The sequence below is a fragment of the Condylura cristata genome, unplaced genomic scaffold (assembly GCF_000260355.1).
Source record: "Condylura cristata isolate star-nosed mole 26May11 unplaced genomic scaffold, ConCri1.0 scaffold00014, whole genome shotgun sequence".
In the NCBI taxonomy this organism is placed as follows: domain Eukaryota; kingdom Metazoa; phylum Chordata; class Mammalia; order Eulipotyphla; family Talpidae; genus Condylura; species Condylura cristata.
In genome coordinates this window covers 3,436,993-3,464,506 of record NW_004567115.1, presented here as the reverse complement: position 1 = coordinate 3,464,506, position 27,514 = coordinate 3,436,993, and the positions used below count along the sequence as shown (strand labels likewise).

Genomic DNA, 27,514 nt, shown 5'->3' with positions numbered 1-27,514 from the left:
AACCTTAAGGGAAACACATTTAGAGTCTAAAGATAGTTTCCTTAAGACTTTCTTTATATGCTGAGTTCACATAGCTAGCAATTTGCTCTAGTTTTCTTTGGTGCACAGTGACAAAAGTTTTATAATCTACTTATTTTATCAAGTGACTGTATTAAGTGTATTTTGCAAGCTAACATGTATGATTTCCTCCTGAAAATCAGAATGTAGTGTTACATGTGAATTACCTGCAAACATCTTTTTCTGAAATTGTGATTAAAATCAGTGGTGTTTTTGAACATATAAGACAGAAATATTAGAATAAATCAAAGAAATTGATGATTCCATTTCCAAATTAAGTACACTTTTTTTTTAAAAAAATGAAGTTTAGAAGTATTTTGCAGATTATGTAGTTAATTTATATTTACTGTATCTTTTTAAAGATAATATAAATAAAAAAAAAGCTTCAAACCAAATTCCTGTTATTATAACAGTTGGCTTATATCCCTTTAGAGCTATGGGAAAATAAATGATAAATACAGTTGAGTATAAAATACATACCACAGGATTTTCAAAAATCTGCCAGAGGTCATTGTTATAATGGGAGGTATTGTAATTGGCAGTTGATAATAGTCTTCCAAATTCATGTCTATTAGAAATGTACATAAACATTCCCTAAACACCAAAACACATCAGAATTAGCAATCTTAAAAGTGCCAAAAATACATCTAACCATATGAAAATCATATAGAAGATATTACTGTTAACTTTTATATTTACTTTGTGAACATGCATTTTTATTCTTTCATATAAACCATGCATGATTTAATAAAAAATGAAACTTAGTTATGTACTCAGACACCACACAAAACTAATTGATAGCACTGACACTCAACTGAAAAAAAGAAGAGGAAGAATGGACTGTTTTTGTTTTTGTCCCTTTCTCATTGATGCTAGATGTAGACATCTGGGGGAAAAAATTCCTGTTTGGAAGGAGAAATATTTTTTGAGACAACAAAATGCAATGAATTTTACCTCTTTTCGCTTTTTTCTTTTTAAAATCATCATGCTTTTAAATAAGAATTCAAATGCAAATATTATTTAATCAGTTAATTTTAAATGTTCATCTTAAATTTTAAAATCTGAGCACAGTAATTACTCATACATAATAAAGCAGCGAAAGAAACTAAGTCTTATCTCTTTGCCCCATACCGAATAAATGTGGCAAATATCACTAAAGTTAAGAAGTTTCTTCCTGTACCTGTTTTAAATAGTAAAAGTATCCAAATCACATTTTAATCGATATGTAGCTATATTTAAAAAAAAAAACAAAAACATAAACTGGAATAGCTAGTGAAACAGAATTGGGTTTAATCCTCTAATCCACAAACATATCAATCATATAAAGTAAATCAGCCCAAAGAACTAAGTGGTGAATATCACACAGTGGTCACTTCCAATGCCCAAAACATACACACACACATGTATAGGTTGAAAATCAATAATTACCAACATTTTACCAAGCTAATTGGACAGGAATCTTTGGAGAAACTTTACTGCAAGGTAATACCATATCTAGTATTAAATAAACAAAAATAATAAAAGTAAATAAAAATAACACCTTTGGGGGGCTGAGCATTTGGAATGTTTCCGGAGTAGGGGAGTCTTTTTCCCTTTGTAAAGTCTAAAATGAAGAGAAGCATTGGATAAGTTGACCTGCAAACCCACTCTCTCAGAATTTTAGGTAAATAAAAACAGAAGCCCTGATCAGAAGCTGACATTCCAAAATGCGCTTTAAAAACAACATGCAGAACAAGCAAAGCTTAGAGCGCACACAACTCCAGCCCTTTCTTTCTGTCTTTCTTTTTTTTTTTTTTTTTTTGGTGGGGAGAGGAGTTTCAAACATAAATTCAAGCTCATTCCTTAGCAGAATTTTCATTAGACACAAACTTAAGACAAAGGAAAAAATGTGTGAGAGGCCATTCCAGTATGCACCACTGAGTCAATTAGCTGAACATGAGCACAGATCACAATCACAGGTACTGAGGATATTCGATGAAATAGTGCAGAAAGATTTATAGGAAAAACAAATATTCAAACAATACATGCCTTATTAAAAACAGAAAGAAAAATACTTGCCAACTTTTCTGATTTTCTCTGTCACATTTGTTCAGATAAATTTGAATAATCTTATCATTTTAGATGATAGAAAATCTTAAAGTAAATTTTAAATATCTATACATTTTGAAAAAAAAATTCTCCAGTCATTCAAGTTTTAAAATGAAAGTATTGTTTCAGTAACCCAATATATCATAACATTTATATATATTGTCTATCCTAACCTTATATTCTTAATCCTCATCACTTTAGTGATAAAGAAACTTCTTTTAAGAATGTGATGTTAATAATGATATTGAAAATATTGATATATATTTCAGAACAAAAATGGGTTCTTATGCTTAGGTAAGTGATCATTTCACCTAGCCTTACTTAATCAAGGTTAATTAGGTCGTCTTCACTGTAATTTCAAATGAAAATAAAGTTGAATTCTTAGAAATGCAAAGCTGATATGTAACAAATCCGTGTTTACTGCTAAAATCCTAGTGTTTGTGAGTTAGCCTAAGCATCATATCCAACATTTTCAAAGTATTCTTTATAATTGTCCCCAAATTTTCAAGACAAAACCAAAAAAAAATTGGCTAGTACTTACACATTAGACAAAGATATCAAAAACACGATGACATATCAACTGGTAAAGCAAGCCATTTTAAAAGATCTTTCAAGCAAGTCATCATCTTATACCCTACCATTTCTCTAGCATTTCGGCAAAGAGCCATATCAGGATCCAATTTATCACGAACAAAATAATTCCTTTCACTCATCTCTGATCGCAGTGTCTTTCCTTTAATTAAGTACACATTAGCCATGTATGGGACATTCCATATCCCTCTAAAAGGAAAGAGAAGATATTCTAAAATCCCATAAGTACAAAAATATTGAATGTTTTAAACATAAATTATGTGTTTATAAATGCTGTATAGATGACTATTGGATTATTTGCAAATACAAACACATTTGAGACAGCCAACAAATATATATAAGCACAATATACATAGAACACATATATGAAATTACTTAATAACTTAGTCTATACTCTATTTTTGTGAGCTAAGTTAGTATCTCCCTAGAAAATTTCAACTTTTGCTTGCAATACAGTTGACATGTTGGTTGGTGTCCCTAAATTTGTTGTGATATTTAGGGAAAATACTGTTATACAGAAAGTTTAGCAATGTAAGATTAAATAATTTGATAGCAAAAATAATCACATATAACTGATGGTATGCCATAGCCAACTCACTCTGGCTCCCCAGAGCTGATCTTTAGCTTCACTTCCTAAATCTGTACTTGTTTATTTCACATATAGGTTATCACTAAAAGGAATGCATCTTATTTTATCTTACTACATGAATCTCAAAGAGTATGGTTATTTAAATGTGGATTTTGGGGGGCATCCCTGGTGGCCTAGAGGTTAAGTCTCAACACTATCACCACCATGGCTTACCAGCACAGCCTGGGAGCTGGCCAGGAAGCTGACCCATATGGCACAGCTGACCTCTACTACTTGCCCATTACTCCTGTAAGTAGTGTATTTTGGTAGATCTGCCTGTTCTGTTCCTCACTCTGTGATGAATCCTCTCATCCTCCAAACCTCTGGTCTACACCCTAGTTCCCCTATGAAAAAAATAAAATAAATCTTTAAAAGATGAGCTGTACAGATTTTATCAGCTGAACTAAAAAAGTAATCAGTGGTAGACTGTAGTATTTCAATTTTGAAGAAAAATACAAGTACCTGTTTCAAAAGATGACATCCCTTCATGTAGTTTTGGATATGAAGTGTATTCCTTTATTAAGTAAATCAAAAACCTCTGCCATACTATTTCCCTTATACTTTATACAACAAAGACAGGAGGGCAAACAGGAAATCATCAGTGCTTAAAGCAACTTAAATAAGACAATAGTTCTTTATTGTATTTTTTGTGAACGCTTATTTTTGCTATACCAAGCTGATATCAAGTGTATAGTCCCCATATAAATTATCCCAGTCAACAAAAGTATTTGAAATAATAAAATTTGACCTCAGCAGTATTTTCTCAGCTGTTTCTTATCTGCAGCTAACAAAAACCTTTCTCATATGTATATCATTCAAATTTACTATTACTATGTTCACATCTATTACTAGTTTTGCAAGCAAAACATCTTTTACCATGCAACTGTTCAGCGACAAGTGTATGATTTTTGTCCCCCTAAATTTAAGTGCCCATATTTCCAGTCATGAAGGAATATTTTTCAGTTCTAATTGTGATGATATATCTTAGCCTTTTATGTATGAAAAAAAAAGTCAGTCTTAATGTTATCTGAGCAAAAAACAATCTTCAATTATGATTATTTTAGTTAAAAACAACTGTTACTTCATACACAAGTATCAATTATGCTCACATTTTGTAATATGAGTATATATTTTTAAAATTCTAAACAAGGAAATCAGGTTATAAAAATTGATCTTTAAAGTGGAATATGATATATTTCATACAGCAAACTCCTATCCCAGAAAAAATGTGGGTAGGCATTAATTGTTGATGCTGTTCTTGTTGGTTTACTTATCAGCTTTAGAAGCTATCAAAACAAACTTCATCCTGTTCACTAAATAAATTAAAGAACCTAAGTTCCATTTCCCAAAGTTTTAAATAAAGCATATTATTTCCTAATATCCATAAAATGGCTACCCATTTTCCGTGAAGTTCATTCTTTTAAACTTGAAAAATAATTTATAAAATATTAATTTTATAATGGTATTTCAGGATCCTAAGTGACCAATGAATTTTCAAATTCCCATTACACATGAAGAAAAGTAATAAATAAATTATGTAAACAAGATCACATTTTAAGATCATACTATTTTTAATTAAAATACTAAATCAAGTCACTTACACTCTATTCCCTTGAACAATATCCACATAATCTTCAGATCGAGCATAATATCCATCAGGACTCAATGCACCCCAGAAGTTGGACCACAGCTTTCCATGACGAGTTACAAGAGGAGCAATGATCTTTCTAGTGAAAGAGTGTAAAAAAATCAAATCCAGGTAATTATTTATTTGTAAACTGCCACAGATTATGTGTTCTGGGCTTAGTATAACAAAGAACACAATAAAGACCACTCAATACTTGTGCAATTAGTCTAAAAAAACTAAAAGTAATAAAAAGGAAGAATGTCTTTTCAATACTTTTGCTTAAATAAGTCCACAGTTGACATTAAATGATGCTTCTTAGAGAAAAAAAAAATAGCAAACAAAACAAAAGTAATTAAAAATACTAATGAAAGCATAAAAATGATCTTAAGAAAAAATTATTGAGGTAACATTGGTTTCATCATTGTTTGTAGTTAGGAAGTACAGTATTCTCCATTCAGACATTGCTAGAATATCATACCAACCACCAAAGCACTCATAGTCTAAATGACTTTTAAAAGTTCTTTACTTATAACTAAAAAAATAAAAAAAATAAAAAGTAAAACTACCTTTCAAATATGGTACAAATTATATTAAGTGAAATCTAGTATTTTCATTGTCACTGTGTAGACATAATAGGTGGTAAGGTGCAATAAAGAAGGTATCCAATAAATATGTGTTAATGGATAAAAATGAATGAAGATAGGTTCAAGTATTTGCCAGTAGGTTTGTTTTCTAAATTATTATCCCAAATTACATTAAAATATTAATTTTGCTTTACAAATTCTAAAATAAATTGTGTTACTTTAAGCAACACTGTTGTTTTCATTTTTAAAAACACAGCTGGGGTAACAGCCACAGTTTTATTTCTCACTACTACCAGAAAGTGGTACCCTTGAAATAGATCAGGTTTCAATTTAAAAGATTTTAGATTTAACCTTGGGGAAATGTAATTAGTAATCTGCCAACATTTACCAAGTAAGAATAAAATATGAAATTCCTCAGTATTAGCTTCTAAAATGAATTGAGCCATAGTAGAGTTCAGTTCAGTTAACTAATTTTAAGACTAGCTTATGAAAGTACTCAAGAGGAAGCTTATGGACCAACCAAATCCTGCGAAGACTAGGTCTGCCCTTTCTCTTACCAACAGAAATGGTAAACATGACCATGGGAAACAAATAAATATGTTGTGCAAAAGAAAAAAAAATTGGCTTATTTTCCCCTCATTCCTATTATGATGAATCATTAACAAAGAACACCTATTTTGTTTTGGTTATAATATCTACAATACTAGAAATGATATCATAAATGAAAATCTACATAGTATTAATTAAAAATTGGTGATTTAACTAACTTCATTAACTAACAAGGTCAAATATTTGGTAGAAGGGAATACTGTAATTTATAACTCCAGCTATTTCTAGTAGAGTGGTAGACAAAGAAATACTGAAAATCAAAATCAATTTGCTTTGTGCCTCAACGTTTTTGAGTATAGAAACACAAAATAACAGGTAGGTCATGATAGTATGCTTTGTAGAACTGAAGGAATAAAACTTGAACACGTGGTAAGATAAATAGTAGATTGCATGTACAGATTAATATTGAGAAGTCTTAGATTCTTTAACACATCACAAATTGACATTTCATATATAAAGTGGGTTAGCAAAGCATAATAGAATTCTTATGTGCTCCTTTCAGTAAAAGAAGAAGATTAATTCTAACAGGTCACTGATAACCATTCCATCATGACAAAAAATGGCGCTAAAACATAAAATATTTCGAACAATACTTGGCACTTAGTAAGTATTCATTAAAAATTTCTACTAGAGGATAATTAATATTAGCAAATTAATGTTATTATACACTGACAAACTTGGTATTTCATTTTTACCCATTTAATGAAAACAGGTACCTCCCATTGTCAATTAGTTCAGTATTAAATAAAATTACAGATATGGCTATGGAATAATTTTTATCTCTAAAATTTATTTCAAACCCTATAACTGCAACTCTATTTGCAGTAAAATTTAGATCAGAAATTTTATGAAATTCTTTTTTAATTATTTTCCTGGCAGACATTTTTAATATTATTTTTATTAAGGTAACATTTGCTTATAACATTTATATATTATTCTGAAACATAGACCCCAGGTCTTCAGGTGTAAATTATGCCATTTTTTAAAAATATCTACAAATATTTTTGGTAAAAAAATATTTTAAAAATAAAACAATTCGAAATTTTATTACTATTAGCCATATCATTACTTCAACTAGCTTTAAGTGAAAAGCCATATCATTACTTCAACTAACTCTAAGTAATAAGACATATATCTGTAATCATAACTAATATTAAATATTTTAAGTGTTATCATATTTTTACATTTGATTTTATATATAGTTTGTTTTATATAAAATAAACTAAAATAAGCATTTTATAAAGTATAGAAAATAACAACATGAGGTTTCAATAGCTAAATATGGGTAAAAGTATTATAAGGTGTCCACAAAGATGTAGAAAATGACTAACATTATTTAAATTCACAAGGAATCTTAAATAATACCTGTTTTGTTCAATCAAAATTTTTAAAGTCCTTGGATTTGTCAAGACAACATCTGCATCCACACTAAAGTAATATTCACAGTTATCATCCTGACGGCAAAAATCCCTGAGGTTGAAACATAAATGAAAAAAAAGAATTAGGTGAAACAAACATTACTGAATAATACTGTTAACATAAAGTTTATATATAATATAAATTTCTTTGATATACTTTTTCTAATCAAAATAGTAAGACAATATCCAAAGAGCTATTGTCTTAATTTTTAAAATGGCTACGTTCATCAACACAGATGTTCATAAGTAGATCAACAATAAACCTGTAAGCCAGGTGAAATAATTACTTTCAGGTATTTAAAAAAAAAAATCCACTTCTGTTAGAAAATGGCAATTTATAATTAAAATTTAATTATCTTTTAAAGAGGGAAATCATTTACTGAAATAAATTCATCAACAACTTTTTCCATAAATCAAAAATGTGTTGCAATCACTCACACAGAATGCAAAATCTCATATATCCAACCATTTAACTTTACATGAACCTTGCCGCTACAAGTGTGTGTGTGTATAAGATTTATGTATGCATACAGAACTCGAGTTAGGCCAGAGATACAGGGGGTGAGAGGATTCACCAGAGACAAAAAGGGAAACAGGACAAGGGGACTGAGTGACATACACTGCTGAGGGTCAGAAGAAGTCTGCCACGCCATGTGGGCCCCCTCCCTGCCCAGGGAACGAACTTGTGCTGCAGTGGCTATGGTAGCTCCATAGTGCTAGATTTACTAGTAGTCTACCTGAAGTTTTGAAGAGTCTAAAACCTAAACTAATTTAATCTAGACCAGCAGCTAACTAAAAATAAATAATGCCCTTTCCGCCCTCCACAATCTGAATCGCACCTTTTACCACACAATCTTTAGATACTAAGCACTTAAGTCACTGCTAACACTAGCCATATTCTTACTTGCCTGAGTATTTCTTTGAAATTTGATAATATTCAATTAGTAGTATTAAATTTGTTGACATTTAGCCATAAAGAAGGAAAAAAAAAAACTTTTTTGGCCCTCTTTGCAAGTATATACACCCAATCACATGTGCAAAGTTATGAGTGAGCACACATACATGTACCTACACACACATGCACACACACACATAGTTGACATCCAGATTTAAGGTACTAATTTTTAAAACAAAAATTTAAGATCTTTAGTACAAATTATTTAAATTTATTAAAACATACATTCCCATGTTCCTGGCTTCGGCTTGACTTAGATTTTCTTCCGGTCCTACTATTTTTATAGAACTGATTTCATGTTTAGCTTTATCAAAAAATACCTTGATGTCCTTTTCATGATAAACTTCCTGTAATATATTTTAAAAAATGAAAATTAGAAAAAAAAGAGGACAATAATATGGCTAAAATATTGATAAGTAGGGATGGTGAAGTTGTGATGTTCACATACACATATTAAAAGAAAACTATGAAAATTACAGACTAATGACAACCACATTAAACATGTGATATTTGAATATCACCAAAATGTCAATAATTTAAGTTAGCTAAAATTCAGTACTTTTTAAAGAGGAGGTAATTCAAAATTATTTTAAAATCTGCTATACTGATCCTTGCACAGAAATTCAAATCCTCAGTGCTATAAAATATTTCTAACATGAGGGATAACATGGCTGTACCAAGAGAATCTTAAACATGTGTTGTAAAATATCCATTTAGATGTCTATTAAACTTAATAGATATTAAATTTTAAAAATATAAAATAACTTCATAAGATTATATAAAATTAGTATTTTGCCAATCTAGAGATAAAAATTCATGGTTACATACAAGATGTGCTTTTACAAGAAAGGAGAGCATAACAAAATTTTACTGATAGGGAAATACAAAGAGAAATTCACCACATAATGATCACCAAATTTGTGTGACAGTGCTGTGCTAAAAATTAAATAGGATTAGCTGTCTCCAAGCATATGAAATACTTCATGAAAAGCATTTCATAACTTTTTATGTACAAAGTTCTACTAAGAATTTTGAAAGATTTTAGTTTCTCAAAAGTACTTAATCACATAAAAACTATATAGACTTGACTGTTAAAGAAGAGCAGATAAAAATGCCTACCTCCTGTGAAAGGAGAAGAATATAAATAAACAAAATACATAAAACCAAAAACACTTAAATATAATTATGTGTATTACAACACATTTTTATAATTCAAATATTCAGCAATTCACCCTTCTATATTAATTTCAACATATTTTCTGCAAATTTAAACATTCTCTGGAAAAGGCAAATGTTTAGCTGACAGATACATTAAGAAAGAAATTTAAAAACAAAAAACAAAAAACCTGTTCGACAACAAATGTTAAAAAAGAATAAAAAGGGCTTATTTTACAGACTGAGTTTCACCAGACGATCTTAAATGTCAACTGCTTCAACAGGGAAGCAAGTAAAAGGAAATATACTGAGGGAAATATCTTTAAGGAAATATTTATATAATATAAATAGCTTTATGTTTGGGAAACTGAATTTTTTGAAGACAATGATCATATCAAATTTTTTTTGAGGGAAGAGTAAACCAAGTATTATTAGTAAAACAATATACTTTCTGAAAGCTATTTCAAGTCCTGATGTTATGGTATCTGTAGAAGTTGTGAACAATTTAATGACTCGCTTTATAAAAACAAAGAAGAAAAAAACAGCACCTGAACTAACCCAACGGCAAAGGAATGCAAGGCCCTTTGACATTTCTCTATTATATATTGAGTCATATAAAAATGAATGATATTCAACCATTTTTATACCAAAAATGTGGTTTTGTATGACTCATTTCAATATTACAAACCTAGTTTCTACACTTTAACATTCTTAGCTACTGAAAAGTCAATAGCAGTAATAATTTCAAAACCCATTCCATGACTTAAACCCAGTAGATTTTTTAGACATAAATAGTAGCAAATAGTTTGAAAGAGGATCAAAAACAGTTTCACATATTTATTTTTCAAATACTTACTTTGTTATGAATAAAGAACTTACTTTGTTATGAATAAAGAGTTTAAGTCCTGTTTTTGGGTAATCTAGTACCAACAGTCTGTCCAGAAATCGAGGTAGAAAAGGAGTTGGTTGCTCAATAAAAACACCAATGGTTACATTTGGATAGACCTTTGTTTTATAGTAAATAAACAAAAAGACAAATTTTCATCAGTGTGGTATTATTTTAAATACTATTTAAATCTTATTCAGTACAATACAAAATGCTAGAATATCTGTTCAGCATAAACTGCCAAATTTAAATTTCTCTATAACAGTTTTCTAACACTATAAATACATTTTCATGAACCCATCAAACTGATTTTATTCAATTACATCATGGTATTATGAGTTAGGTTTATAAAGGAAACACTGCCACATTTATTATATGGATATAATAAAGCCTATTGCCTTCTTTATTATTCAATTATTTCTTTCTACTGATGAACTTCCTTCAAATCTGAATGTATACTGACAGCTGCATTTAAGAAACCAGAATGCTAACTATGTTTCCCTTTCTTTTCCCCATGGCTTGCAAGCCCTGTACTTAATTTTTAGTTCAAATAAAGCAATCATAGCAGACTTGAGCCTTCATTTTTCATCCTTGAGTATCTCCTTAATTTACTGATAGTACTTTATATTATTTAATCTTCTTATACATAAGAAAAGCTATTTTCTTTCATTTATATAAATTTTTAAGTATTTTTAAATGTTTTCTTAAATCTTCTTTGGCCATATTTTATGAGTCTATTTGTTTAACCTTTTATTAATTGCACAAAAATTTCTGTAATAGTCATTACAGCTGTCAGTTCTTGTTATGAAGACATTTAGAAAATGGAGTGAAATTTCCTGATTTGAAAACCTTACAAAGGTATAGAAAGACAAACTTAAATAAATGGCCACATAGTCATATTATTACTAGAACTATATGAAAGATTTCTTTATAATCTTTTTGAAACCATGTTTTAAAATCTGAATTTAAAAATTATAGATGACTTAAGTGCTAAGTATTTAAGTAGATACCTTCACACATTGGAAGTGATATGCTGCTCATTTAGCTGTACTATAGCAGTATTTGCCCTTCAGTATAACTTGTACACTGTTGTGCTTCTTGATCCTTTCATATACTCATCCAAATGATCATTAATAAATGATTAAACAAATAGAAACAAATAATGAGGGATTCTCCTGGTGGCACAGGGATTAAGTCTCAAAGCAATCAAGTTATTCCCAGCCAGGGATCTAACCCACATGGCCAAGTAGACCTCTACTGTCTCGCCTATTGCTCCCCTCTGCAGAGTATTTCAGTAGATCCTATTCTTGTGCTCCCCACTCTGTCTCTCACACTCCCCATCCCTGCATCTCTAGTCTATACTGCAGTTCTTGTATGGATAAATAAACAAAAACAAATCATTGAAAAAAATTACCAAGCAACTATAGGCAAAACATCTATTCTCTGGGATTCTTCAGCTTACTAGGGACAATAAGTAAAAAGTAAATTACAAATCTTCTTTATATCAAGTGAGATGATGCATTAACTTTACACAAAGAAAAATAGGATTTAGAGAAACTAAAAACCTGGAAAACATGAATTAATAAAGAGCTGGATGTCAACATGCTACATATCTATACTTAAAGTTAATTGTATACACCAATGATAGCAATATAGTAGTCTACCTTAAATGAGTACTCAGTATTTCACATATTTATGCATATAAATATAATTTTATAGATATATCTATAAAATTTCATTTAATCCCCCTATCAATTCTCTGAGCTATCCACTATTATTTTTACATATAAAGTAAGTTACCTGTGATCAACATCTAGGAACAGATCTGATATTGTAACAATACATTAATAGCATTATTAAACAGCAACAATTTAAATCATCAAGCATTTTAATTTTATCTCTTTTTCATCTCTAGCTCTACAACAACACATAAAACACATGGGGAATTATTTTTATAATAGAATGGATGGCCTCCTTTCTAGCATATTTGATAGACTGTACCAAAAAAACAATTTAATAATCAAGTGATTTACTTGTCCATGAAAAGAAATAGATAAAAATTTTGAATATGAAAAATACAATATATATTTGTATCTTTATACTAGTAAGTAGAAACCAGTTAAAAAGTATTTACTATTACTCCAGAATATAATACTTTCTGCAAAAAAGATCAAAATGAATCTTTAAACAACTTCATATTGCAGAAATATGTTGACATTCTTTCCAGATAGGAAACATTCAGTTTGTTATTTGAGAGACTGGCCAAAGACACAATTTTATTTCAAGTAAAATAGGCCCTATACGGAAGTTCCTCAATGTGCAAAAGTTACTCTTTCTCCTTTCTGAAAGCAACAAAAATGGAAAGCTCCTAATTTAGGAGCTTTAGTTACTATGGACATACTAAAACAGTTCTTGTTAATGATAGACAATTCATAAATATGTTTTTTTTTTTTAGTAAATAATAAACATTTTAAGTTGCTCACTGGCTCTCAAAGAATCGATGAAACACTACAGATAATAATTCTCTGTGAAGTATTTAAAATATGTAAGTAGCACCACACCTGGCATATACTATGTTTGTAACATCCAAGCAAAGGTGTAACTGTTCAAGGGCCTGGGAACTGGAGCCATATTACTTAAATTAAAACCCCACTTCAAACACTTAAAAAATTATGTGCACTTAAGTAAGGGAGGTAACATGTTGATACTTTATCTCATCTGTAAAACAATCAAAAGTACTACTGACATGGGAGATGTTCTGATGTTAAAGGGTTACTAAAAGTTAAATGCTTAAGTTCCTCTTTAATAAATATGTATTATTTTTAAATCATTAAATTAAAAAATTAAGCACAAATAAAATAAATCAACACCGTTGTTGAGGTATATAAATATTTTTTTCTCAGTGTTTGACTTAGGTAGCTGCTTAAAATAAAACATGAGCACCCAAGCATAGTAAGTGATTAAATATTAACAACCAAATCACTGTTATGTGGGTAAATTACTAGTGGGTTTTGTTTTCAAAGTAGTTCAGAAATATATAAATCTAGCAATTTTCTTAGTATGTTTTATTTTTCATAAATCCACTATAATAACATCAAAACTATAGAATAAGGTGACCTTTTTCCTATTTGCAAATCTCTGCAATTCATGATATGAAACTTTTTATAACCACATTCATAAGGAGTCAATCCTACTTACATCAACTTCAGACAAGTCAATGGTATCCAAATCACAAAGAGTGCAGCCTTTTTCCTGTGTCCATGCATTAGGCACATAGTTTCCAAAATAATTCAGGAGAATCTAGTAAATGAACAGATACTATATTAGCAAAAGTAAGCCACTCCCATCAATGTCTAGAAATGAAAAAAAAAAAAAATGGCATGTAAGTCATAAAAGTAACTTCACTTCATTATATTGCAAATAACAGAAGAGACATACATAAGTAAGAAAATATGTCAAACAACAAAAAACAGTTTTAATTGGCTAATGAGACTTAGCCAATTTGAAAAACAACGTAAATAAGAGCTGACGCTGAATAGTAATTTAGTAATAAAGTATATATGCAGCATGGATTCCCAAGGTGAATGGGACAGTGCCAAAATGACTTTTTTTTAAAAGATTTTATTTACTTACACATACAGAAATGGGGTACAGGCCATAGATGAAGGGGCAGACAAAGGATTCACCAGAGACAGAGTATGGAGCAGAACAGGCAGATCAACAAAGTACACTTCTGAGGGGAGCAGCAGGTGAGACATCTGCTGTGCCATGGTTCACCTCCAGGGTGCAGATTGAACTCAGCACTGAAATGGCCACAGCTTGGGAGGGCCCAGAATGACTTCTTAAGACCATTGCCACAGGAAACAAATACTGTTTCACCAAGGGCACTAAACTCAGAAAACCCTTCTACTTACTATAACCAGACTTTTAGATAGTGATTCAAGAGCACTGACTTCAGGACAAGAAAGACTGTAGATTAAAACAGAGTTAGAACAAGGTCCCAAATACAGCTATTCTACAACTCTCATCAATAAACTAAAGGGGTGCCTCCCTGCTTTGAGTAACTAAGCACTCAATTTGATCTATAAAGGTTGACTCCCATTGTGTTTTGAGTAGAGAAGAGGGTGTGGGGAGATGGATGTGGAAAGAGAGGTAAACATGCTACAATAGGGCTGAGACCTCAAACAAACCTTAAATATCCCTATAGTGGGCACATCATAGGGAAAATTCTCCCAAATTACTTTTAAAAAATGACTTCACAAGCTATGATGATTGAAATAACAGTTGCATATGATGATTGAAATAAAATTTTACTTATATTTCTCTACAGAAACTGTAGTTTTTTTATTTCTTGGAGAGAGAAAGTATGGTAAATCAGCATTGGCTGTAATTTTATAGCACTGCTTAAAGGAAGCAGCTGAAATTTTTCTTAATAATATAGTCATTAATTTTTCATTGAAAAGGCAAGATGAATGCAAAAGAAAAACGTGTGTATATTAAAACTGATGGCCAAAAATGTACAAAATTGTCAACTTAAAATTTTTCAAGCTTTCTAAAGACTCTAAACAATCTCTGACGGTATACAATAGATGAGGTAATTAGTCCAGTACTATTACACCAGATGCCACCCAAATATTTGGCATTCTATCCAAATAGTTCTATTGTACTAAAACTGAAACAAATGCTGTTGACACAAGTATAGCATTCATCACCGTGGGAGAATCTTTGTGCTACACAGATATTGCAGACAGTTATATTTAATCTGTATGGCACAACCACACAGCATGGGCATGTACCTCACATGCCATTTGAACTATATGGTAATTCAGGAAACAAGTAAAAGATGAGAAATATGCAAGTATATTATTCACAAACATATCAGAAATCAATTCACTCATTTTAATGTACTTCTATAAAAATTTACTGTAATAACACCTTCCTGGTGGACTAGGGCTAAGTCTCAGCACTATCACGACTATAGCCTGAGTTTGGTTCCAGGCCAGAGAACTACCCATATTGGGCACAGCAGACCTCTCCTTTCTCACCCACTGCTCCTTTTAGCAGTGTGTTTCTGTATATCTGCCTGTTCAGTTACCAACTCTGTCTCTGTGAGTCTTCTTACCTACCATACCTCTGGTCTACACCCAGTTCTTCTATCCAAAAATAATTTTTAAAAAATTAGTCATCAAATTACAATTGCAATCATCAATTTAATCATGTTCTATACAATCCATACAATATGATTTTGAAGGAAAAAAATGAAAAGATTCATGTGAAAATTATCCATTGTGTATTATTTCTAATGTCTTTTAAAAAGCATTGTTTTGTTTAAAAGAGTCTATGAAATAACATTTTTAAAGAAGGGTTAAACGCCATAAATAGTTGGCTTAATCTGAACCCATCTACACATAAAGACTAGTATTTTCCTCACCTCAGAAATCTCATAAAAATCATGAGTGAATATATTACATATACATACTAAGAAAAGATTAATAATTTAGAACATATGAAATATTACTTTTAGTTTTCAAACTTAATTTAATTAAATTCAGTTTTATAGATACTTAAAGACATTTTTTAAAACATTACTTTTGACTGGAAAACTCCCTCCTTTGAATTTCTCACCACACAGGCAGTTTGTCCACCACACCCGCCCTCCATGTACATCTGCTTTCTTCATTAAAATTTGCAGACATATGCTGGCAATTTTGGAAAGTACAAAAAACTGTTTATGTACTTAAGCTGTTCTGGGTGGTTCCCCGGTACTAGGTGATAGTATTTTCTTGATTCTTCTTTCACAATATCAAATGTTTCCAAATATGATGTCATTTCACTGGTGGAAAACTTTTCCAGCCAAATCGTTCCTTCACTTTTCTTCCCATTTTTTTTCTGTATCTTTTAATTATGTTTAATAATGTATAAATCTTACAAAGACACCTGGAAAAAGCCTCAACATCTATTTAATCTATACTCAAGCAAATAGTACAAAACCTGATTAAGTAAAGCAAAAAGAAGAATGGGTCTGCTCAAGATCATTAAGATGGAAGAAAATAGGCTAGTATCTGGTAGATGCCCAGCAAGTACACTGAAGGCATTTTAATTAGGCAGGATTTGTTTTAACAAACTTTCACATTACTCTGACTACTCTTCAGCTTACTCTGGGTGGCAAAAAGAACAACTGCTAAAAGCAGCATCGACAGACCTGCTTTCTACATAGAGATCAGTGGAGAGACAATTTGCTAGAGCAAATGTTGTCAGGAGTATACCACCCACCCCTTTTCCAACAACCACCACTATATATGAAGACCTCACACAATGTCAGGGAACTTCTAGGATATACTAAAGCCAGGGTGGGAATTCTGCTTTGTTTACAATCAATCTAAATAATTTAAGCTGCAACAACTTTTCTCAAGGGTTGTACTGACTTTTGTTTCAAATCTTGACTGTAACTTGTTGACAGTGGCAACAACTTTAAGAAAAGAAATTTGAAGGAAAAAAAATTCTACTTTTTATTTTCTTTGAGAGTTGTATTTTTCCTTCCTCATTTGGAAGGTTTGCAGCACGTTGCTTCCATCTGAGCCAGAAAATTGGCCATTTCCTTTTGCCGATTGATCCTTTTGTCTACTCTGTATGACTGCTCTCAAGTGACCTACCCCTTCATCAAGTCCTAACACCTTCGTGCACCTTTCTGCTTCTTTGTCCGCTTCCTCCTGAACCTCTTTTGTTTTGCATTCATCTTTTGCTTTGATTTTTTTTTCTTTTTTTTTTATAAAATCCATATAGGATGGGGCTGCTCTGGCATCAAAGGCTTGATGAGTAGTGTCCCTTCTCAGGGCCAGCACTACTGCACACACAATGCAGACTCCATGACCTGTGCCATATCACTCTTTAAGTACAGATGGGCCTGTTTAATGTCAGCTAGCTCTTCCTCAGAACTCTGATGTCTTCAAAAGCCTGAATACTCAAGAGTAACCTTTAATCATCCTCCCAATCCTGATTATGACTCTTGGTTGAACACAATGGAGTCCTCCATCCTCTTCTCCTCCACACTGCTCTTTTCTTTGTTATTCAGAGTGGAGTACAGGATTCCAAAAACCTGGAAGAAGTGGGTGAAATCTTACTTGCAGCACTCACCCAGCAAGTCTGGGCACAGAAGAAATACCTTATGATAGTATTTCAGACCTTTCCATAGGCCTTGTCCAGCCCTCAGTAGAGGCCCCAGGTCCTGGGCACTTCCTCACACAGCTTCAGCAGCACCATGGCCAGCAGAGGTATGGTATCTGCTGTGGTCTCCACAAAAACCCAGTCCTAGCCACACTGGACAGAACTCTTAACTGATTCCCTTTTTGGTATAAAAAGCCCGAATCTCTCTTTTCTTTTTTTCCTTCTTCTCCTTCCCCTCTACTTCTTTCCTTTTTTATTTCCTTCCTTCTTCCTTCCTTTTCCTTTTCAAATCATCCAATTATTCTAGGTCACATAACTCAAGCATTGTGATTTACATGCAGAAAATTAATATCCCCACTTTTATTGCAAATCAAATTTGTTTCAGAAATGACCTATTGCATGTTATGTGATTTGATGGTTTTCTAATTTCTTTGTATAAATATGTCACTAATTCCTTAATGATTATATTATATCTCATAGTTAAAAAATGTTATTATTAAAATAAACATCATATGTGTGGCTAATAAATAGGCTTCACAGTTTATATCTAAAACTTGATTTATATTATATCTAGACAAACATGAAAATACTTATGTAAAATTTAGAAACATATTTCAAATAAAATGTTATGATCACCACATGCCTTGTATAAAATTATTAAAACAAATGAAAAATGTGAGTGGTCATAGATATACAATGATAGAACATAAAACTGAAAGCAATTATCAATAAAAGAATATGGGGACTGTGTGGTGGGATCATAAACGATTGTTTAACTCATTAATAATTGAAAAGGATCATACAGTTTGAAATGCCAAAAACAATCATACCCTATACTCAGAATTTTTCTTAGAAGACTTAAAATCTCTTAAAAATATATATATATGTGTGTGTATATATATATATATATATATATATATATATATATATACACACACATATATATATTATTTATACATATGAGAGCTGGGCGCAGTCCAGAGTTGGTGGGAGCCGTGAAAGGATTCACCAGAGACAGAGTGGAGAACAGAACATGTGGATCTACTGAAACACAGTTTTGAGGGGAGCAGCAGAAGACAAGACAGGAGAGGTCTGCTGTTCATGTGAGTCAGTTCCCTGGCCAGGATTCAAACTTATGCTATCATGGCAAGTGATAGCTTAATAGTGCTGAGACTTCAACCTCTGAGCCACCAAGGAGTAGCCTATACACAGGTCTTAATAAATGATAGTGCTGCTTCTCTGATGAGAATTCCTTTTGCTACTCTATAAACTCTAGTCAGCACTGTCCTAGAAATTTGGGAAGAACTGGTAATCATTGAAATCATTGACCATTAGGTCTCTCCCACAGTAGTGAGATTCTTAGGATCGAATTCCTTCTTTAAAGACATTTAAACTAGTTTAAACATTACATTACCAATGTGACTTAGCATACTCTTCAGTTACAAAAGATGTCTGGCTATACAAGCTTAGCATAACTGGTGCCAAATGTATCGACAAAAGACCAAAACAGAAATTGTCAACAAACATGTATGTATATGTGCACACACATACATACACTACAAGGGGTTTTAATAGACAAATTTGCATTTATAAATGTTTTGTCCAGGGACAGTCATGATGACACACAGCAATCAGTGTGCTCATAATATAAAATAATTCAACTAAGCATGCTAAGGCATTAGATTATGAAACCTGACAAATCAATGTGTGCTACAAATGTGCTAGACCATGGGGATAACAACAGACACCTGGCTGGCTACATATGATGTCTATAATTCCTACATTTAAGGCACAGTAGGTAAGAGAGGTGTGAAAACAGGTAAGTTCCATCTCTGTAAAAAGTGTGGAATATACCGTGGTGGAAGAAGTTCCAGACACTATAAAGTCACAACAGGCTATCGGAGGAGTAAAGACTAAGCTGATATCTGAAAGGTTAACAGGACTTTGCAGGTAAGCAGTACAGTGGTTGGAACTAGGAATAAGAAGTTGAATTAGTGAAATGAATTGCCGATAGAGGAAAAGTGAACATTTGTAAAGGTGAAAGTAATTCAATGTGGGGTGCTGATGGAAGAAAGAGGGAGAGAATGATTTAGTACAAGAAATATGTATACAAATGTTCATTGTCCCTGTATAAGTTGGGGAAGTACATAAGGTGATAAACTAGTAGCCACCAAAGCAGGAACAAAACTTAAAGAGATCTCTAAGACAAGTGGTAATTTGAAACTTCATACCTAAGTCTGTGGAGGATATAATTGAATAAATTCATTGGATCTCTGCTTCTGCAGAATACTCTTGCTCTAAGGTGCTCACAGGTAACTGGGACTGTTGTGAGGTGGTAAGTAGTATGCACTATGGAAGTTGCTTATGCACTTATTTAGGACGTTAAAGACACTGTGCATAGGGATTTGAAAGGTTAGCTTTTGGGTTGGGAGTGGAAACTGCTGTAGAGTCAAAACAAAACCCAGGATCTGGTTGCAATTGGATGGAAGAGCTGAGAGTACTGATTTTTATGACATACACATACATCTATCAACTGGGTATTCAGATATGGAGTTCAGGAAAGATATTCTTCCGAGAGTAAGGATGTGAAATTCATCAGCATTTGGAAAGGATTTTTTGACACAGAAATGAAGCAAATAAGTATGTGTGTGGAAGAGACAAAGGTTAATTCTTGTGGATGACTTCGCTAAAATAACACAGGGTTATACTACCACCACCAATATGTGCACACACACACACATGCACACACACCAAGTTAAATTTCAAAACAGACTTAAAAATGAGAATTTGAAGGTAAAGACCTACAAACTAGTGGACAAACCAAGAGAACATCATGAAAACTGTGAAGTGAATGAATATTTCAAGTAGGGCCAATGGGATGAGCAATCCCAATATTACTTTTTGGGTGACTTAAAAAGAATACAGGAGAGTTACTGCTCTAGAGATGGTACAAGAAACCCTGCCAGCACATTTCTGGTGCAGTAGAAGGAGAATAGTAGGAGCAGTATGCTGTCTCTATTTTAAACAAGTCTGGCGAAGAAGGTGTTGGAAAAAACAGGCAGGCTGGGGAAAGTATGGATTGATAGGATGTTTTGGTTCGTGTCTTATTTATAAGGGTGGGAAGACATAGTCTTTACAAACCTGGAGAGAGAACAGAGCCTGTTAACTTGATACAATGAAAAAAGAGCATAGGGACAGACTGCTGTGTAGGGAGGATAGAATGGGAAGAAATGCTCCATGGAGTGATTGCAGGACAGGAGAATCTACTTCCGTGTTGATGGCAGAGTAGATGCCAATGTGGGCTTTTCCTTGAATTTCTTCTCATGTATATAAACTATTCTGTTAACAGTCAATAACGTGTCCTCATGTATTACTCAAAGTTTGTGTGTGTATACCGCATGCTAATTTTGTTTGGATATCAGCAATTCAAACCTGTTAAATTTTGTTCTCAAATAACATTTTAATCAAGCTCAATTGTGTGTGTATGTGTGCATATATATATATATATTATATATATATTATATATAATATATATATATACCTGAAACAGGGAAGCACCTGAAATACTATCAGTCAAATTAAATCTTCATCAACTGTACCTCATCAAACATGGAATGCAATATGTGCAGGAGGAAGCTTTTTGGCCCTTTAGTTATATCTCAATCTTAAATGAGTTAACTTACATTATGGTGACTCAAACTAATTATTCTTCTCAAAATCTCAAAAACTCCTATTTAGAAAGGATATACTAGGGATATAAGGTTATCCCATAGGTAATGTGGGAAATGTGGCTCATTCTCGAGTTAGCTGTTATCATTAAAGACTCAACATTCTGTACTGGAAAAAAAAGGAAATGATCACTCTGATGCAGAAAACTCATCAGTTGGATTCGTATGGTTGAAACCCAGTAAATCACTGACACCAAAATAAAACCTCTTAAATATATTTAGAGGAGAATGGAGAAAGAGGAGGAGGACAAAAGAGTTGGAGAAGGGAAAGACGGAGTGGGTTAAGGGGTTGGAAGAAAAGGAGATGACAACATTTTCCATATTGTTCCAAGTCTATCTCCAAAAAATATGGAAATAGGAAAAAGTCATTATGACTCACCTTGGTGGGTCCATTTCCATTAATTACCACTGGTAATGTTTCATAAAATACATTTTTAGCCCTGGCTTTGCCATTTTCAAATTTCAAAACAACTTCATCTGGGTTAAAAAGAAAAAACAGATTTTAGGAATTTAAAGGTATGTGTGTGTGTTGTATATATCTTGTTATAAAAATTCCCATGAGTACTACACCGTGTGCTACCACATTTTCAGGAACTCAGCTTACTCCAGGTGAGCAGGCACCCAAACTGTAGGGCCATATACATACATATTCTGAGCAATCTCACTTACCCCAACCCGCACCAGTCACCAATCCCACTGGGGTATGTGGCAGGCCGAGTATCTTGCATTCCCAACTCTGCCTCTGAGTAGTTGTGATCCTGGGCAGTGACCTTATTAACTGAACTTGTTTATCTGTAAAGCGGGGCCCATGTCTGCCTCTCAGTGTTGTCATGAAGATGTAAGTAGTATATGGATGGCAAATAGACACTGCCAGGCATAAGCAAGGTTTCTATAATTGGCCACCTTTGATAGTCATTTTAGTGCTTGAAAAATAGGTCTAATGCAAATTCCATAAATTGATTAAATAATTTGAGAGCAGATTTTTTTCTTTCCAGGTTGTTTCTCTCATAATTTCTGAGCACACTAAACTAAAAACTTTCACTCTGAAAAGCTTTTCACTATCTAAATTGACTTGAAGATCTCTACTGAATTGTAATGTATGTTTATTTTTTAAATATCGCTGCATTGATGGATTATTACTTTATTACATTTTCTTTTTTGTGTGTATATATATACATATATATATGTATTTATTTATTTACATCATTTTTTTTGTACAATGCATGTTTTCTCTTCTCAGTTGTAGTCCCCATCATTATTGCAATTATCTTAAAGTAATTATTAATAAATTTTAATGCATTTCTATATATTTATCACAATGTATGTCTGAATTGGAAAAAACACAAAAAGGTATACAATTATGCAAGTACAGACAGACACACACAAAACCCAGTATATGTGTCTATTGCCAGTTACCTTCAGGTGGCCAATTATAGAAACTTTGCTTATGCCTGGCAGTGTCTATTTGCCATCCATGTATTACTTACATCTTCATGACAACACTGAGAGGCAGACTATAGACTAAAATACTATTAATACTCTTGGATAATATACAACTCAGTGTTACATTGAAAAATGTGTACAGTCTTCAGATTGTCACTAAATTTTAAGTTATTAAGACCAGAAACTTATTTTTCCTTTACTAGCCTTAGGAATGATTTTTAATGGAATGTATTTAACTGTATCAAGTTAACCTCAAGTCTAATATTTTTTAGATGTTGCAACATCTACCCAGTAAATTTTAGTTACAGCCCAAGAGAAAGTTAACAACAAAAAGACAGTTGAAAACACATGTGTGTTTATAGACATGGGTAATTTGATGTTTATAGACATGGGTAATTTGATATTTAAGAAGCATACCTACAGCTCCATTTAAGGTCTGGAAAATTTTGCATTTGTGATCCAAAGTGATATTAATAGCTTCCTATAAAGGAAGAAATAGATAGTATTTAAAATAACAACAAAAAATAGAAAACTATCATATTTACACAGTTGGAGTTTTAAGGTTACATAAGGAACCACTATGGAAATGTGCTAGTAATAATCTTCAGAAAGGAAAGAATCTTACAATTGATTAAATGAGAGGATGAAAGTATGGTGAACATTCATACTCTTTCCCAAATATATCTAAACCTCCACCATAAGATGAGTATGGCCATGATGTGTTAGCAAAAATAAAATGAATCACTTCTAATATGGAACATGTTAATCACCAGTTTAAGACCCTATGTGCTTTTTTCTTCTGGCACATAAGTCAGGATTCCTAAGTTACTACAATTAACAGAAACCCCCTGCTAACTTATTATGAACAAGTGGTAGGAGAAACAAACTTTTATTGATGCCTCCCTCTCCGAATTCATATATTAAAAATCTAATGTTGAATTGGATTATATTTGGAGATGGAACCATTGGAAGGTAATTAGGTTAAATTAAGGTAATAAGAGTCCAGATCCTCATGATGGAATGAGTACCCTTTTAAGAGGAGACACCAGACAATACATTTATTTGCTTGCGCTCTCTCTCTCTCTCTCTCTCTCTCTCTCTCTCTCTGTCTTTCTCATCTCCATACCCTGTTGCCCCAAGCCCAGCTTGGTCATAGCAAGGGGCTGCTATTTATGCTATCTATAAGCCATAAAGTCAACAGAGATTTCTCATCAGAAATCAACTAGGTTGGCACCCTGACCTCAGCTTCCATATCTGTGAGAAAGACATTTCTGTCACTTAAGCCCCTTAATGGATGAATAAACAGTCTAAGACATATGCCTCTTCATGGATGAATAAACAGTCTAAGACATATGCTAACCAGACAAAATCTTATGCTCAGAGAGAAATTTAAACAGGACTTATATAACTAAAAATATTGCAAACCCAGCTGTAAGATTACAAAGGAAATATCCCAAATCAAAGACAGTTAAATAAGACTCAGAGTCCATCCACAGTTGAATTACAGTAAGAAAAGTCAAGGATCAAGCCACATGGGCTAGTGCTCAGGCCAAGAAGAGGTTTCTGGTCCCAAAGGAGAGACCACATCCTCACGCTTGCCATGTCAAATACACAAAAGGGAAAGTAAAACACAGAGATGAAGAAAAATAAATATCTTAGGAATAGTTTCTTCAATATTAAATATCTAACAAAAATATTTATATGATTGAAGTATATTTATGTAAGAAAGAGAAACAGCTTTAGCTGAAAACTTATTGTAAATTTGAATTAAAAAAAACTTGTTTCCTAAAGATAGCACCCACAAATACATAATTCAATAAATTGTAGAACTGTATCTGCTATATAGTCAATTATGAAAAATGAACATATTAGGTTAATATAGTAAAAATATTATATTATAAAAATTTGGTCTCATTTTTGCCAAAGCTCCCTCAAATCAATTTTAGGAATACTCTCTTTCAGGTCTTTCATAGACTGTCATTACCTCCAGCATACTTCCTATTAAAAAATAGAACCAAAGTTTTAGGATACATGTTTAAAATAAAAGATAATGTTCATGTGCACAGTATGTATGGCCACATAAATAGGTTCTAATCAAAGAAAATATGCGATAGTATTTTGAGAGACTTCTAGAGAGACTACTTTAAAAGAGCTGACACAACTGGATGGCTCCTTATTTACTAGCCTGCCTACTAATGCCTAGAGTAGGGCACAGTGAATGGAGTACCAGTGACCATCTTGAACAAGTAAATTACACCAAACATGGGAACAGTGACATACCCTCTTCAGTGGATCAATGTAAATTTTAGTGTAAAATAGCTGATCATCATCATTATCTTGGAGATTCCATTGTTGAACTATACGGTTGACATATGGAGCATAACCAATAAACCCTGTATTAACAGGAGAAAAACAAGGGAATTTAGTACACAAAAATCAAAACTCCTATATGTGAATTACATTTATCATATTGTTATAGGGCCCTTATATCTAATCCTTAATTTGGAAAGTCACAGCACACCATGAAAAAAAGTGTGTTATTAAGGGCCATTTGTTTTATATATAAGTTGTAGCAGAATGAGTTTTGCTACTGATTATAAATCAAAAACTCTTTTTGAATAAACACGTCTCCAAAATCATTTCTACAAGATGGAGAATTAGTATTTCCCAAGGTTCCTAAAAAAAAGAATTATTAAAACAGAAGGATGTTTCCTGAAATCATCTAACATGTTCTCTTGGATCCTTTGTAGACGATTCACTGTTTTTTAAAAAAAGATCTACTACAGAGATTTAAGTGAGTGCCAGAGACGCTAACGTAATCAAAGGAATGTCGGATTTGTCACTGACAGAAAACATCCCAAAGACATTTTATATCCAGGACATTTGGGGAATTTTTTCTTTTCCTTGAGCTAGTCATTATCATGCCTGTTAAACCATTTCTGGCTAGGTTTTGTTTGTCATAGTCTGGAGGGAGGGAAGTCTAAAGTTGGATAGTTCCCCTTAGCCTTAGGGCATAAGCATTAAACTTGCCAACACAGTTGTCTACAAAAGACTCAGACAAATAGGATCATTTTTTCCTCATTTAAAATTCCTCCAAATTTAGGAAATGTAGCCAAGTTGCTAATTTCACTGGACCAATTTTACACTTGTGAATTAAAAAGAGGCCTCAATTTTACCTTCAAAAATAAAATGCCCTAATAGGAATAAAATAATAAAAAGAAGTAGTCACAGAGATACTACTGTTAAAGAAAACAAGACAAAATGAAAACATGGCTAGACTAAATATTGGTTGCTCATTTTTTCATCATTCTTGCCAAATTAAAAATATTCTAAAACTCAAAATTTTTTTTTTATTCCCATGACCAACCTTATGTGATGAAATACATATCTAAATAGTGGCACAAAATATTTTATAAACCAAAGTTTTATCTTACTTTTTTTCAAAAATCCATTTCCTTATTCACTTTATAAATTCTAAACTACCACAAAAAAGAAAAGGAATTATGGCTATCTTCATCGCATGTGATATAGACATATATTTTATTTATTTTATACTTTACTAACATACATTCTATTTAATGTATACTATTAAATTATACTATTAACTTCTTTTAAAGATAACTTTATTTCTTTATTCCTGAGTAGGATTCCTAAAAATTTTGTAATATTTTTGACTAATATTTCAATTGAGGCAACAGTGGCTACACCACTGTATATTATTCATATATATATATATATGTATAATGTTTGTATACACACACACACACACACACATATATATAGTCAATACATTAATCTACTTTATATAATTTATACTTTTCATTTACACTGGCTTATTATTTTAAACCAATAGTTTCCAATTTTCTTAATTTTTCGTTATAACATAACATGTTTGCTCATCATAAAATTTATTTTCAAAGATTTATTTATTTACTTCGACATACAGAACTGGGGTAAAGGCCAGAGGCTCAGGATTGGTGAGAGAATTCACAAGAGATAGAGTGGGAGCGGAACAGGCAGAGTGAGGAAGTACATTGCTGAGGGGAGCAGTGGACAGATCAGGAGAGGTCTGCCACGCCATGTGGATCACCTCTGGGGTGGGGGATGGAACTTGTACTAAAGCGGCTGTGGCTAGCTTGCAGTGCTATGTCCTAATCTGCTGTGCCACCAGAGAGGGCCCAATCATAAATTTTTCTTATGCAAAGTAACACAGTATTATACAAACAAACTCATTTTCCTTAAATAACCCCTAGTATACCATGCATGGACTTATATAGACTTGAATTAAATTTATCCAGATTTTCTAAAATTTCTTTATTAAGTTTAATGACAGAAATTATAGTAAGGGTGATGCTTTTGTGTTCTTGTATGATCCTTTTCCCACTTACAAACACTTTTTTCCCCCCTCAATTAAATGTACTCACAAATATGAACTATGACTAATGTTTTGCTTTTTCCACAGTACTGTACATATATCTGATGTTTGGATTCCTAAGTACCTATATACTACCTAGACAAATATTCATATGCTTTATTATGTTTGTGATATTTATAAAAAACAATATATGTGTGTAAGTGTGT

The 27,514-nt window shown here is 32.2% G+C and overlaps 1 protein-coding gene across 1 annotated transcript in view; it reads right to left on the bottom strand.

Annotated features, from left to right (window-relative positions):
- The window catches only part of PLOD2 (procollagen-lysine, 2-oxoglutarate 5-dioxygenase 2), a 101,790-nt gene that overhangs the window by 6,755 nt on the left and 67,521 nt on the right, over nucleotides 1-27,514 (bottom strand). Inside the window, exons 4-14 of the mRNA XM_004682437.2 lie at nucleotides 25,214-25,326; nucleotides 23,351-23,414; nucleotides 21,870-21,967; nucleotides 13,797-13,898; nucleotides 10,592-10,717; nucleotides 8,783-8,904; nucleotides 7,550-7,654; nucleotides 4,966-5,091; nucleotides 2,784-2,925; nucleotides 1,598-1,660; nucleotides 538-651 (exon numbers count right to left, since the gene is read on the bottom strand). Of these exons, the coding sequence (XP_004682494.1) occupies nucleotides 538-651; nucleotides 1,598-1,660; nucleotides 2,784-2,925; nucleotides 4,966-5,091; nucleotides 7,550-7,654; nucleotides 8,783-8,904; nucleotides 10,592-10,717; nucleotides 13,797-13,898; nucleotides 21,870-21,967; nucleotides 23,351-23,414; nucleotides 25,214-25,326 (1,175 nt within the window). The remainder of the gene's footprint in view (nucleotides 1-537; nucleotides 652-1,597; nucleotides 1,661-2,783; nucleotides 2,926-4,965; nucleotides 5,092-7,549; nucleotides 7,655-8,782; nucleotides 8,905-10,591; nucleotides 10,718-13,796; nucleotides 13,899-21,869; nucleotides 21,968-23,350; nucleotides 23,415-25,213; nucleotides 25,327-27,514) is intronic.